This window comes from Triticum dicoccoides, chromosome 4B (assembly GCF_002162155.2).
Source record: "Triticum dicoccoides isolate Atlit2015 ecotype Zavitan chromosome 4B, WEW_v2.0, whole genome shotgun sequence".
Classification (NCBI taxonomy): domain Eukaryota; kingdom Viridiplantae; phylum Streptophyta; class Magnoliopsida; order Poales; family Poaceae; genus Triticum; species Triticum dicoccoides.
The window spans coordinates 632,962,728-632,975,731 of record NC_041387.1 but is presented as its reverse complement, the minus strand read 5'-3'; the positions used below and the strand labels follow the sequence as shown (position 1 = coordinate 632,975,731).

At 46.4% G+C, this 13,004-nt stretch overlaps 1 protein-coding gene across 1 annotated transcript; it reads left to right on the top strand.

The window, feature by feature from the left end:
* The first annotated feature begins 4,072 nt into the window (after nucleotides 1–4,072).
* Nucleotides 4,073–6,042, top strand: LOC119291922 (transcription factor bHLH61-like). Its single transcript, XM_037570733.1, has 4 exons — nucleotides 4,073–4,910; nucleotides 5,071–5,247; nucleotides 5,313–5,483; nucleotides 5,616–6,042. The coding sequence occupies exons 1-4, from the start codon at nucleotides 4,305–4,307 to the stop codon at nucleotides 5,700–5,702; spliced, it is 1,041 nt and encodes a 346-aa protein (XP_037426630.1). The 5' UTR covers nucleotides 4,073–4,304; the 3' UTR covers nucleotides 5,703–6,042.
* Nucleotides 6,043–13,004: the final 6,962 nt, after the last annotated feature.

The window sequence follows — 13,004 nt, the reverse complement described above, 5'->3', positions numbered from 1 at the left end:
TTCTTCTTATTCTTCTTCTTTTCCAAAATTCTTCTTATTCTTCTTCTAGTGTTCTTCTTCTTCTAGTATTCTTCTAGTCTTCTTCTTCTTCTTCTTCTTCTAACTTCTTGTTTATCATTTTGCAGATTTGATTTAATTCACGGAAGCTTGCATGGATGGAGTGCTTCTTTTCCATTTGTGTTTTTATTTTGCATCAATGTGAAACTTCTGTGAATTGATGGATAACGGTGTTGGATGAACAATGTGAAACTTTTGTAATATGTAACGATGGAACTATGATTGTTATATGGATGCTTGTTGTATATATATATATATATATATATATATATATATATATATATATATGTTGGCTATGGTTGTTATATGGAACTATGTGTTGGCTATGTATGTATATCTCATATGTGAAATAGTGATCTGAGATTAAGAAAAAACCAAAAAAAAATTAAAAAAATTGTTACTAATGGCGCACTACAATATGGTGCGCCATTAGTATAGCAGACACTAGTGGCGCACTGTGGGCGAAACTAATGGCGCACTGCTTGGTGCGCCATTATTGGTGCACCAGTACTAATTGCGCACCGGTAGTGTGCCATTAGTAGGCAAAACCGATGCGCCATTAGTAGGCCTTTTCCTAGTAGTAGAGGAAGGAAAGGGGGGGCCGGCCCCCCTCCCAATTCGGATTGGGCTTGGGAGGGGGGGCTCCCTTGCTCCTTTCCCCTCCTTTCCACTAAATCCCATTAAGGCCCATATACCTCCCGGGGGGTTCCGATAACCTCCCGGTGCTCCGGTATTATCCCGATCTCACCCGGAACCATTTCGGTATCCAAATATAGTCGTCCAATATATCGATCTTTACGTCTCGACCATTTCGAGACTCCTCGTCATCTCCGTGATCACATCCGGGACTTCGTGCTACCTTCGGTACATCAAAACACATAAACTCATAATATAACCGTCATCGAACTTTAAGCGTGTGGACCCTACGGGTTCGAGAACTATGTAGACATGACCGAGACACGTCTCCGGTCAATAACCAAAAGCGGAACCTGGATGCTCATATTGGCTCCCACATATTCTACGAAGGTCTTTATCGGTCAAACCGCATAACAACATACGTTGTTCCCTTTGTCATCGGTATGTTACTTGCCCGAGATTCGGTCGTCGGTATCTCAATACCTAGTTCAATCTCGTTAACGGCAAGTCTCTTTACTCGTTCCGTAATACATCATCCCACAACTAACTCATTAGTTGCAATGCTTGCAAGGCTTATATTGATGTGCATTACCAAGTGGGCCCAGAGATACCTCTCCGACAATCAGAGTGACAAATCCTAATCTCGAAATACGCCAACCCAACAAGTACCTTTGGAGACACCTGTAGAGCACCTTTATAATCACCCAGTTACATTGTGACATTTGGTAGCACACAAAGTGTTCCTACGGTAAACGGGAGTTACATAATCTCATAGTCATAGGGACATGTATAAGTCATGGAGAAAGCAATAGCAACATACTAAACGATCAAGTGCTAAGCTATCGGAATGAGTCATGGAGAAAGCAATAGCATCATTCTCCTAATGATGTGATCCCGTTAATCAAATGACAACTCATGTCTATGGCTAGGAAACTCAACCATCTTTGATTAATGAGCTAGTCAAGTAGAGGCATACTACTGACACTATGTTTGTCTATATATTCACACATGTATTATGTTTCCGGTTAATACAATTCTAGCATGAATAATGAACATTTATCATGAAATAAGGAAATAAATAATAACTTTATTATTGCCTCTAGGGCATATTTCCTTCACTTCACCCACCGCTGGAGCCGTGACCGGCCCGATCGCTTGCGGCGGCATCCAGCGGAGCGAGAGGTCGACACAGACGTCGACTGGTACGGGGTCGACGGCTGCCGGAGGAGGACGCCACGGGCAGTCGCGCGGAAGTGCGACGAACCACGGATCAACAGAGCCTCGACGTCGAGCGGGGCCGCATGGAGCCAGGCCGAATCATCGGCGACGAAAGTGAGCGCCCCGAGTCGGAACTCGTGGCCCATGATCAAACTGCCGCCGGAAATCATGTTGATGAAGACTGAAGAAAATGCGACCTCGCCGGAAGTCGCTAAGATACTTTGCTCCAAGGTGGGCGCCAACTGTCGTGGTACTAAGACTGACAGTAAGAGTAGGGGGTACGAATGAGGAGGCAAGGTCCTACCTACGGTGAGGTTGTATGCAAGTGTTTATGAGTTCAGGCCCCTCTCGGAGGAGGTAAAAGCCCTATGTCTCGGTGCCCAGAGGCGGTTGACTGGATTATAGTATGCGTGTGTGTTACAGGGGGTGCGAACCCTTGTGCCAAAGGAGGGGGTGGCTTATATAGAGTGCGCCAGGACCCCAGCCATCCCCCGTTAAAGAGAGTTCAATGTACATAAAGAGGGGCGTTACTGGTAACGCCAGTTATAAAGTGCTATTAATGCCTTTGAAGACTACAGAGTGAATGCTTGACCGTTGTTGTCCTGTTCGACTCCTGGTCTTCAGTGGGTCGAGTGGTTTCTTGTATGGTCGAGTGGTTCCGGGAAGGAGGGGTACCCGAGTGATATATACTGGTCAAGTGGATTGCATTCGACGTCTTCATTGGGCACTCCCTGTTGTCTCTTGAGCTTCTTTGCTTCTAGGGTAGTGAACTTGGGTAGGGTATATAGGTCAGGCCTATGACCCTATCCTAGGTCTATATCACCATCAGAGGCCGGCGAGGCGCTCACGGCGGAGGCCGAAGCGGCCGGTGCCACGCTCGCATGGGCGTGCCTGGTGGCGTTGATGGGGAGAAAGAGAGAAAAGGAGAAGAGAGAGGGGGTGTGATGGATGGGTGGGCCCCTCTTGTTTGGATATGACAGTTGGGTCACCACTCGCATGCAGCGGACAGAGGCGGATGAGGACACGAAGAACTTCCGATTTGTATCCGCCTTCAACCCAAATGTGACCCAAAATTGAGACGAAAATGACTCCAAGCGAACACAAAACGGACACGAAATGAAAATGGTTCTCTGCACTAGGCTGTGTTCTTTGTCGGCACAGACTGAAATCGACATGCTAGACGAATTGGGTTGCTGCTTTGGAGTCGCTCTAAGAGAATCTCCAACAGGCGCCCAAAAACTGCACCCGTGCTACAAACCGTCCTTTCTGGGCGCTAGAGACGCTCCCGCAGATGCTGCAAAATAGTGCGCGTGCAAAAGAATTTAACGCACCCGCTTAAAAGCGCCAGCACATGCTGCAAATGTTGGGCGCCGGACCGCATGCTTCATAATTTATTGCATCTTTTTTGGTTGCACGTTTTTTGCATATGAAAAAACAATGTTGACTGCAGCATGCTAAAAATGATACAGTGACACTGTAAAACTATTTTAGCGTTATATATTTTTGCCCTCTCTTTGAGATGCTCTAAGGACGATAATTGAAGCCGCATGCATTCATGCGCCCAGAGCTGAGATCTCCTAAAAAGTTAAAATAACGGCAGGATAGCTGGGAAATACACTTTGGTTCCTGTTGTTTATGCACCCTATATGAGGAATTTTTTTAATATTTTAATAAAAAGTCAAAATAGGTAAGAACTATTTTGACAAAACACTTGACTTACTTTTGCACTAGTATATAAATCTCGACGAAAAAAAAAGTTGACCTCACAGCAAAAAAGACAAAATTTATTTGCTATTATAGGTCACTATTCACACTATATTAGTCAAAAATTTGTCTTTTTTGAAAAGAAGTCAAAGGGATATTTTTTTTGTGGATTCTTTTTCTCACGAGTACAATAGAAGGTCAAATTTATTTCAAAAATATTTCCAGGAATTTTTGACTTTTTGTTGAATTACTAAAAAAAATTCTCATATAGAGTGCATATGTCCGACCAAAAGTTCCCCTCCCATGATAGCTTCGCCGTTTTCTGGCTGACCAACCCAGCCGATGCAGCCAGCCGTGACAACACCAGTACACCACCATGAGTAACTAGCCAGTTGATGCCAAGGAATGATTGTCGCTTGGGTTTGTCACGCCGCACTTAACTCCCAGGTTGCTTCCTGCCGTGATCCCCCTCCTGCTCCAGCCCTACACTGCCATTGGACTCTAGTTACCTGCAAGTTGGCCGTGTCGTGTGGACCTGTGGCAGTGCTACTGCTACTGCTAGCTACTGGCCGCCTTGCTTGCAGCTGGGAGTATAAGCGTGAGGAGTTTCCGCAAGTTAGCTGGGAGAGAAATTAAGGGAAGCAAAGCATATTCCAGAGCTGGCACACCTACTACTACAAGTCTAGAACATGGGCGGCATGGATCAGCTCGACGAGCAGTCATTCCTCGACGAGCTCATGTCCCTGCGCCGGGAGGAGGCGCCGTGGCTGGCGTACACGGGCAGCGGCATGATGACGACAAGCGACCTCCTCTTCTACGGCGGTGAGGGCGCCGGCGAGGCGAGCAGCGGCACGGACTTGGCCGGGCCGTTTCTTCAACAGCCCATGGCGCCACCGCACCGGTCGCACGAGGAGTTCAACTTCGACTACCTCAGCGAAGTGTGCAATCCTTATAGGAGCTGCGTCGGCGTCGTCCCTCGGCATGGGGTCGCCCACGGGGCCGGCCAGGCGCTGGTTCAGTATCCTCTCCACGACGCCATGGCGGAGGACGACCCCAGCGGCAGCAACCTGCATCGCGGTGGTGGGTCGTCGTCGTCACCGGTGCCGTTCGTGTTCGGAGCAGGAGGCGCCGGGGAGAGCCCGGAGATGATAAGGGGCGTCTTCACCGGCGCCCACGCTCGAAGCAAGCTCAACGGCGGCACTACCTCCAAGAACCTCATGGCGGAAAGGCGGCGCCGGAAGCGTCTCAACGACCGCCTCTCCATGCTTCGCTCCATCGTGCCCAAGATCAGCAAGGTGTGTCTCTGTCTCGCAAGTCTCAACTCGCATTTCTCCTGTGACCTAATTAATTAATGAATCAACCTTGCTAGTGATTTCTCTATCGAGTATCAGCTATCAATTTGAGTTGTGGACCTTAGTTAACATATTTAGATCAAACCAATCGATCAATCTGTAGATGGATAGGACCTCGATCCTAGGGGACACCATAGACTACGTGAATGAACTAACCGAGCGGATCAAAACCCTCGAGGAGGAGATCGGCGCCACGCCGGAGGAGCTGAACCTGCTGAACACCACGAAGAATTTCTTCAGCGGTAGCAGCGAGGAGATGCCGATGAGGAATTCCACCAAGGTACTGATCGAACTAAAGGAGCCAGACAACGAATCTGAATTCTGAACTGATTGTTATCCATACAGTTTGTCATCGAGAAACAGGGCGACGGCGAAACGAGGATCGACATCTGCTGCGCCACTAGCCCCGGCGTGCTGATCTCGACGGTGAGCGCGCTGGAGGTGCTGGGGCTGGAGATCGAGCAGTGCGTCTTCAGCTGCTTCGGCGACTTCGCCATGCAAGCATCATGCTCACAAGTAAGGAATTAGTCGTGTGCATTTTTTGGAGAAGCGAAATTTTCCATTTCTTGGCCGAATGTACATGTTTTCTGCACTACTATAAATTTATAATTCGATCTTCGGTGCATGGTGTGTGTGTGGTTTATATAGGAGGAAGGCAGGAGCCGAGTGACAAGCACCGACGAGATCAAGCAGGCATTGTTCACGAGTGCCGGCTATGGAGGAAGGTGTCTGTAGATCGAGCACGCCAATTCATCAAGCATGCAGCAGAAGAAGCTTCTTGTAATTGTAATTTTGTAATCTTCCGTGAGTTCTGTGTTTGCATATAGTATTTGCTTGATTTGTTTTCAAAAATATCTGCATGAATTAATGCAGTGTTTATGTTAAAATTTGAACAGTAGATTAGTAGTACGATCTAAAGTTCAGCTGTTTGTGACCAGATTGTAATAGTTGGGCGTGTGTCCGTGAGTGTAATGCATGCATATCAATGTATGGAGTGGAGTATTGGGATTTGGCCGACATGAAAAGATACCAATCTGGTGCTGTATTTGGTTGGGCACTGTTACAGCTTTTTGTTTCTTGTGTATGTTTAGCTGTTTCCTGACAACTATTGTTCATCAAGTTTTGTACTGGGCTATACGAACACAGTGGTCAAGGATTGGGTACACATATGGGCACATATGAACAAGCCCTGACGAGTACCTCTCGTACTGTACACACCGCGGTCCTTTGATTCCTTCCATGTCCATTTTGCACCACTAGTTCGGATGGTTCATATTCGACGTCCACTGCATACAAGGCACAATTTCTGGGTTTGACGCTTTCCCCATGGACTCCATGGTCTGGAAAATGTGGGCGTCCCTAAAGGTCAAATTCTTTTCTTGGCTGGCCTTACAAGATCGGATTTGGACCGCCGACAGGCTAGAGCGACGTGGCTGGGACAACTGTGGTCTTTCCCCGCTCTGTAAGCAGGTGCAGGAGTCGGACGTCCACCTATTCACCAAATGCCGCTTCACCTTGAGGCTTTGGCGGATGCTCATTGACAAGTATGGGCTTGCGCATCTGGACCCTTCTGACTGGCACCTCGAGGATTCCCTCCTCTTTTGGTGGGACAAGCGCACCAATTCGAGCATTCCGGATCGTCGAGCCATGGCCTCCCTTACCATGCTCGTATCCTGGACAATTTGGAACGAAAGGAACGCTAGAGTCTTCCGCCACAAAGAGACGCCACCGCCAATCCTTCTCAAGCTTATTATAGATGAGGCCAACCTATGGGTTACTACAGGGGCTAAACAATTAGGGAAAATTGTATCGCGCGAGTAATTGTCATGCCGTACTTCGACCTTGTGTAACTCTACAAAACTCTATTCTCCTCTACTTTAATAGATGAGGCAAATCTTTTGCCTCCGTTTCGAAAAAAAAACATTCTGGCAAACTGGAGACAAACATCCACGAGGATGCAAACTCTCGACTGCTATGTCGATGCGATAGACATTGAGGGAAATTGTGATTTGAAAAACTGATGAGTGAAATTGAATTTCATGCTAAACCAATGGATCCACCAAGCTTTTGTAAAAACATACTTGCAAAAACCAACTGACCACGAGATCAATACCTCATGATTCTCAACACTTCAAAGGAAACGAGCAGGCTCATATGCAAGACATTGACATACATCAAGCAGCATCTCACCATAGCATAAGTAGCAGGCATTGTGACCAATAAGTGATAGCAAAGCAAGAAAATATCAATAAAGAGATTTGGCACCAATTACGGAAGGAGCTGGAACCAAATTGTTCCTCTCGCAAATTTTTACTACAGCGGAATGATCGCAGTTTTTGACGAGCAATGATACACCTATGGAGGGGTTTGCTGTGGAAAATTACGCGATTACGTGGAGAGATTAGAGCAAAAATAGGAGGGGTTAATTATCCTTTTGCCCTTAGTGGTGTCCATCTGCTCAGCTTTGCCCTCAGATGCAAATTGTGCTCAGTTTTGCCCCTAGTCCGTGCGCACCGACTCGTTCTATGAACTTTGGCGTCTCCGTCAGGTCAACGTTTTGACTCGGCCTTACAGGTGGGACCAGGCGGCAGAGGCGGCCAATTTTATTCAGACCATTGCACGCGTGGCTTGCGGGACCCAACAGAGAGCCGTTGAGCATAGAGCCGTTGCAGGTGTGCTATATTAGCGGGCGACATCGGCGATGACCACGGCGACAAAGAGCACGACGCTGACCGCGACGAGAGAGCGAGATCACGACGGCGGTGGGAAGCTAGCTGCGGAGGGCGCGGTGGCGTTGAGATCCCGTTCGGCTCCGAGCTCCATGTCTTCCGCAAGCTCCCGCGCCACCTCGCGGATGCAGAGCCGGGCGCGTGTGGAGATGCCTGTCTTCGTCTGTCCGCGGTGCCGGGCGAGCGTTGATCGGAGGGTTTCTCACACACCTAGGAACTACAATCGTCCGTTCTACGTGTGCAGCGAGAATGGGATAAGAATCGGGGCAATTGCACCATTTTCGTGGTCGGGATCTTTGAGCAATCGGTTGATCTGTTCCGTGTTCATGCAGGTGACATGCTTCTTTCTTTGGGTGAATGCTCTGGCCAAGACTCTGATAAATGAACTGCAAGAAAAGCATGACGAATGGTTGCGCATGCTGCCCCAAACCGCAGTGGCCGCAACACGAGCTCCAGAAGAAGAGATGGAGGGCGAAGCACGCACTGACAGAGAGCTAGCTGTTGAGCTTAGGATGTTGAAGAAGAAGGTTAGGAAGCATGAAGATCAAGCACTACCAATACCCATTTGCAAATACTTTTGGGCATTTGTAGGTATGATAATCGCACTGGTTGTAATGTTGAAAATGTATGTAATTATGGAGGAATTTGTAATCTTGAAATTGTATGAGAAATTCACCTAGTTTAAGTGTTGGTCAAAGTTGTTTAAATGTTGAAAAGAAAGAGAAGAAGTGACCAACATTTAAATATGTTGAAAAAAAGGAGAAGAAATGAGGAATTCAGAAACTTTTGATCAATGAAATGCAGCTAATGAATTATTCCAGAGCCAAACAATTAAGGTTAGAATTTTTTTGGAGATGTTAAATATTTAATAGCAATTTAAGTAATCCAATTCAAATACACCGTGATTTAAATCAAAGACCAAAATTTCATGGAAAATGTGCCTCAGCTCTGGTAGATGTTTACACCCAGTGCCAAAATAAATGAACATTTTTTAAGGGCATTACATTGAGTAGAAACTAATTTGTCTAAAAAATGAAGGGTGGAAAATGCACAAAAAATTAGTGTGGCTTGGGACTCGAACCCAAGACCGTGTGGGTTAGTGGTGTTTAGGGCTACGCTGGTAACTGCTAGGACAGATGGCAAGAGTTTGACATGGGTAGGGAAGCAATGTATACATAGTGAGACTGTGAAATTTGTCAAAAAAATGAAGGATGGAAAATGCACAAAAAATTGGTGCGGCTGGGGACTCGAACCCAAGACTGCGTGGGTTTGTGGTGTTTAGGGCTGCGCTGGTAACCGCTAGGACAGATGGCAAGAGTTTGACATGGGTAGGGAAGGAATGTATACATAGTGAGACTGTGAAATTTGTCAAAAAAAATGTGAGACCATGAATGTTTGCACACGCGTGAGAGTGGTTTTCCTTTGTTTTGCACTGAAATTTTGGAGGGTTGGAAGGTTGAAAACGTATATTTGCACTGCCACGTGGTTTTGGTTAGAGTGGCACTTGGTTTAGTGTTAGAGTGGCACTTGGTTTAGGATTTAAACGGAATAAATTTGCATGTTAGTTCATGACTTTTTTTTTGAATAAAACGGAGGGCTTCTCACCCCCTCTTTTGAATGACAACCACAAGTTCTCGAGCTTCATGACTTGGTTTAGGGCAGAAATTATATGCTTGGCCACGGACATTTTTTAACACACATAATAAACCCTAATAAATAACTTAGATAAGATGCAACACAAGTACCATTACAATAATAAGTTCACGGACAGTTCACGGATACATGACGAAACATGACACCACACGACACGACATAGAAAAGCAACAAATAAAAAATGAAACAGTCTTCATCTTGATCTCCTCCTTCCATTTTGGCCGCGCGCGCCCCTTCAACACCATCTTCATCTTCACACCTCCTCCTCGTCGTCGTAGGGAAGGGAGTGCATCCCGGCTGGAGTGGGGAAGATGTTCTCGTAGTTGGTGTAGATGTTGTAGACAGTGAAGAAGATGGCCCCGCAGCCGCACCAAAAGACTTGGCCGAGGAGCTCGCGCGCGTCAAACGGGTTGGTGAAGGCGACCGTGAGCAGTAGGAGGATGCTGCCGCGGTCACGAACCTCATTGAGGGTGAACATCCTCGGCGAGCCCCGTGGGAGGTGGGCATAGCCGGCTCTGAGGAAGGCGCGGGTGAGTTCGACGGAACCCCTCCACCTTGAAAAAGCCCACACGCGGAGCTCCCTCTCCACGAGCACGCCCGGTGGGTAGAGCCGCTCCGGCACGACAGGAGGACGGCTGAAGGTCGGCCCGTTGAACTGCATGGTCTCGCTTGGGGAGGGCTCGGTCGACTGGGTGTTTGAAGTTGGAGAGAATGGATCGGATCTGGCTTATGGGTGGGAGAGGAAGATAGGCACCCCATTTATAGGCCTATGGGTGGGAGAGGAAGAGAGAAAGGGTGAGAACGGTGCGTGTGTGAATCCGAACGCATGTGTGTATCCGTTATGCTTTGTACTCTTAAATTTTTGCCAAAAAACGATGCATGCATGGGGCGCGTGCGTGCATTTGAATCACTGCATAGCTCTTTGACCGGACGGTGCATCTGACTCGTTGAACCACCTAGCTGGCCTCGCTAGCCAAGTGCGCCTAGCACGCCTAGCACGCCTCGCTCGCCTCGCTCGCATGCATGCACGTCGCAGCCTCCCGCGCATGCAAACCTACGTCGCAACCTATGCACGTCGCCGCCTCCCATGCATGCATGCAAGGCGTGGAAAGGCTGAGACGAGCTATTTACTGCGGTCTCAGGCCCAGACAACGAGACGGCCCAACGGTCCATCCAGTGCGCCCGATATTTGTTTAAAAAAAGAATCTCCCAGCCAATCAGATTGCATCTCGCGGATCGCCCCCTCCTCCCCACAGATTCCTTCTAGAAGGGTTAGATCGACGGCCCTTGTTCAGCGCTAGGGTTAGATGAACGGTCCTGGTTCAGCGCTAGGGTTAGTGGGGTTTGGGAGGGGTTTGGAGCAGTTAAAGCTATGTTTGACCAGATTTCAAATTAGCATAATAAATTAAATAAAAAACAGAAAAATAAAAAACCTGCGCACATAGTCTTTTTATGTCATATACTAACGATTTAAGTTGATAAATAAGTTTTACATACATTTAAACGATAAGTTCATGTGTATTGTATGATATCTCGAGTATCTCGAACTCTTTTGTATGAAGTGAAGAGAAGTGTTTTGGGGAAATAAACATGAATTTTTTTAAAAACTCACCACAGCTTCATTTTAGAGTGACTAAGAAGGATCCAGGCTTAGTTTTTCATTTTGATGTTTTACACTTATTTAAATCTTGGTCAAAGTTAAGTTTGACCAGAATTCAAATGAGCAAAACAAAATTAAAAAAAATCAAAAAATGGAAAAACCAGCGCACATAGTCCGTATATATAGAATATATGTTTAGGAAAGTTATTTGGCTGATTTAGACAAGGTCAAAAAAAACCTTGCTTAGAGATGAGGCCGTTTACCCTACCTTTGGACCCTCATTTTAGCACATTTTTCATGAAAATTTCAAAAACCTCACCACAGCTTCATTTTGGATTGACTAAGAAGGATCCAGGCTTAGTTCTTCATTTTGATGTTTTAGACTTGTTTAAATCTTGGTCAAAGTTAGGTTTGACCAGAATTCAAATGAGCAAAACAAAATTCAAAAAAATCATGTAAAGGAAAAACCATGTGCTCATTCAAACATCATCCAACAGATTTAAACATCATGTCAAACATAGTTCTAACATCATCCAACAAAAATACAACATTATTCATAATGTTTCATAATTATTCACATATAGCGTTCGGGCTTCTGTCTGTTCCTTGAGCTTCTTGCCATCACTTTGCTCCTCGTGCACCTTGTGCTCATTGCTTCTTCTCTTCTCCTCTTGGTTGTCGGTACCTTGTGCGTCTTCTTCAAACATACCTAGCAGAACTCACAACAACAGATGGTTGGTCACCATTTAGAGCCTCACTTGGATCATCATTTGGAGCCTCACTTGGATCACCAAGATCATCATTTGGAGCCCCACTTGGATCACCATGATCATCATTTGGAGCCTCACTTGGATCACCATGATCACGATTTGGAGCCTCACTTGGATCACCATGATCACTATTTGGCGCCTCACTTGGATCATCGTCAAAATCATGCGGCTGTTGACCATCATCATTTCGAACCTTGTCAAAATCCTCATCTGATGCAACCGGCTGCTGTCCATCATTTTCATCGAAGCCTTCATCGAAACTCTCTCCGAACGCTGGATCTACTGTGTTATCACAATACTTACCAAAATGACCAGACCCACCATAGCTTGTGCACTTGCGCTTCCTCGCTCCAAGTCCAGCTCCTTCGCTGCGAGGTCTGATTCGACTCTTCCTTGGTCTACCTGCTGCTCTCTTCAGAACTGGAGCGCAAAGCTTGAATCGAGGGTCCACCATGTCCCATTGTTGTTTTCCCTCCATAGCAGGCAAGGCATAAGCATATGTGGCTTTGAACCTTGCAACAACGTAGTAATCATGCACATACTGCTGAATGTTCCCTGCTGGACCAGGGAGAGAAGTGATAAAAAACAAGGCATGAATGCATCGCAGCCCAGTTATCTGCCATTGCCTACAACTGCAAGTTCTAGCTTCTAAATCCATTGGATATCTCCATTCCCTCTTCTCTTTATCCAAATATGATATCTCTGCTGTGGTACCCAAGCAAAGAGTCATGTTCATTTCCAAGCCTGTTGTTTTCTGCATCAGTTCATTCATCACGGCAGGGATGATAATGTGGCCCATGAATTTTGCCTCGGCTATTCCTGCACGATAATGAAATTTCTACATGTATTCTATCCTTATCCTGTCCAGCAAATCCATCACATAATGACCCTTTAGTTTCCGGATCGTTGAGTTGAAAGACTCTGCTAGATTATTATGCACATAGTCAACTTTGTTCAGTTCACTGAATTGGCTTCTGGCCCATAACTTGGAGTGGTGTGTTTCCAAATATTCTTTCACTTTGGGATTCATGTATAACTGCCTCAAGTCGTAGTTGTGCTTCTTCACACTGCAAGTCACAGATGCTGGCCATAAATTGTCGGTATACACCTTTCCTTTGAATTTCTTCATGAAATTTGCAGCAAGGTCACAAATGCATTCCCTATGCTCTACTCCAGGGAACACATTGTCCATGGCCACTTCTAAACCTTTGCAGGCATCTGTATGAATGACCAACCCATTGGGATGTGCAATAGCCCAGCGCAGATTAAGCAAAAACCAAGTCCA

Excerpts from the sequence above, each read along its gene's own strand:
- LOC119291922 (XM_037570733.1), top strand. The coding sequence starts at position 4,305 with ATGGGCGGCATGGATCAGCTCGACGAGCAGTCATTCCTCGACGAGCTC. Across the intron at positions 4,911-5,070 it reads TCGTGCCCAAGATCAGCAAG|ATGGATAGGACCTCGATCCT; the intron begins GTGTGTCTCTGT and ends ATCAATCTGTAG. Across the intron at positions 5,484-5,615 it reads TGCAAGCATCATGCTCACAA|GAGGAAGGCAGGAGCCGAGT; the intron begins GTAAGGAATTAG and ends TGGTTTATATAG.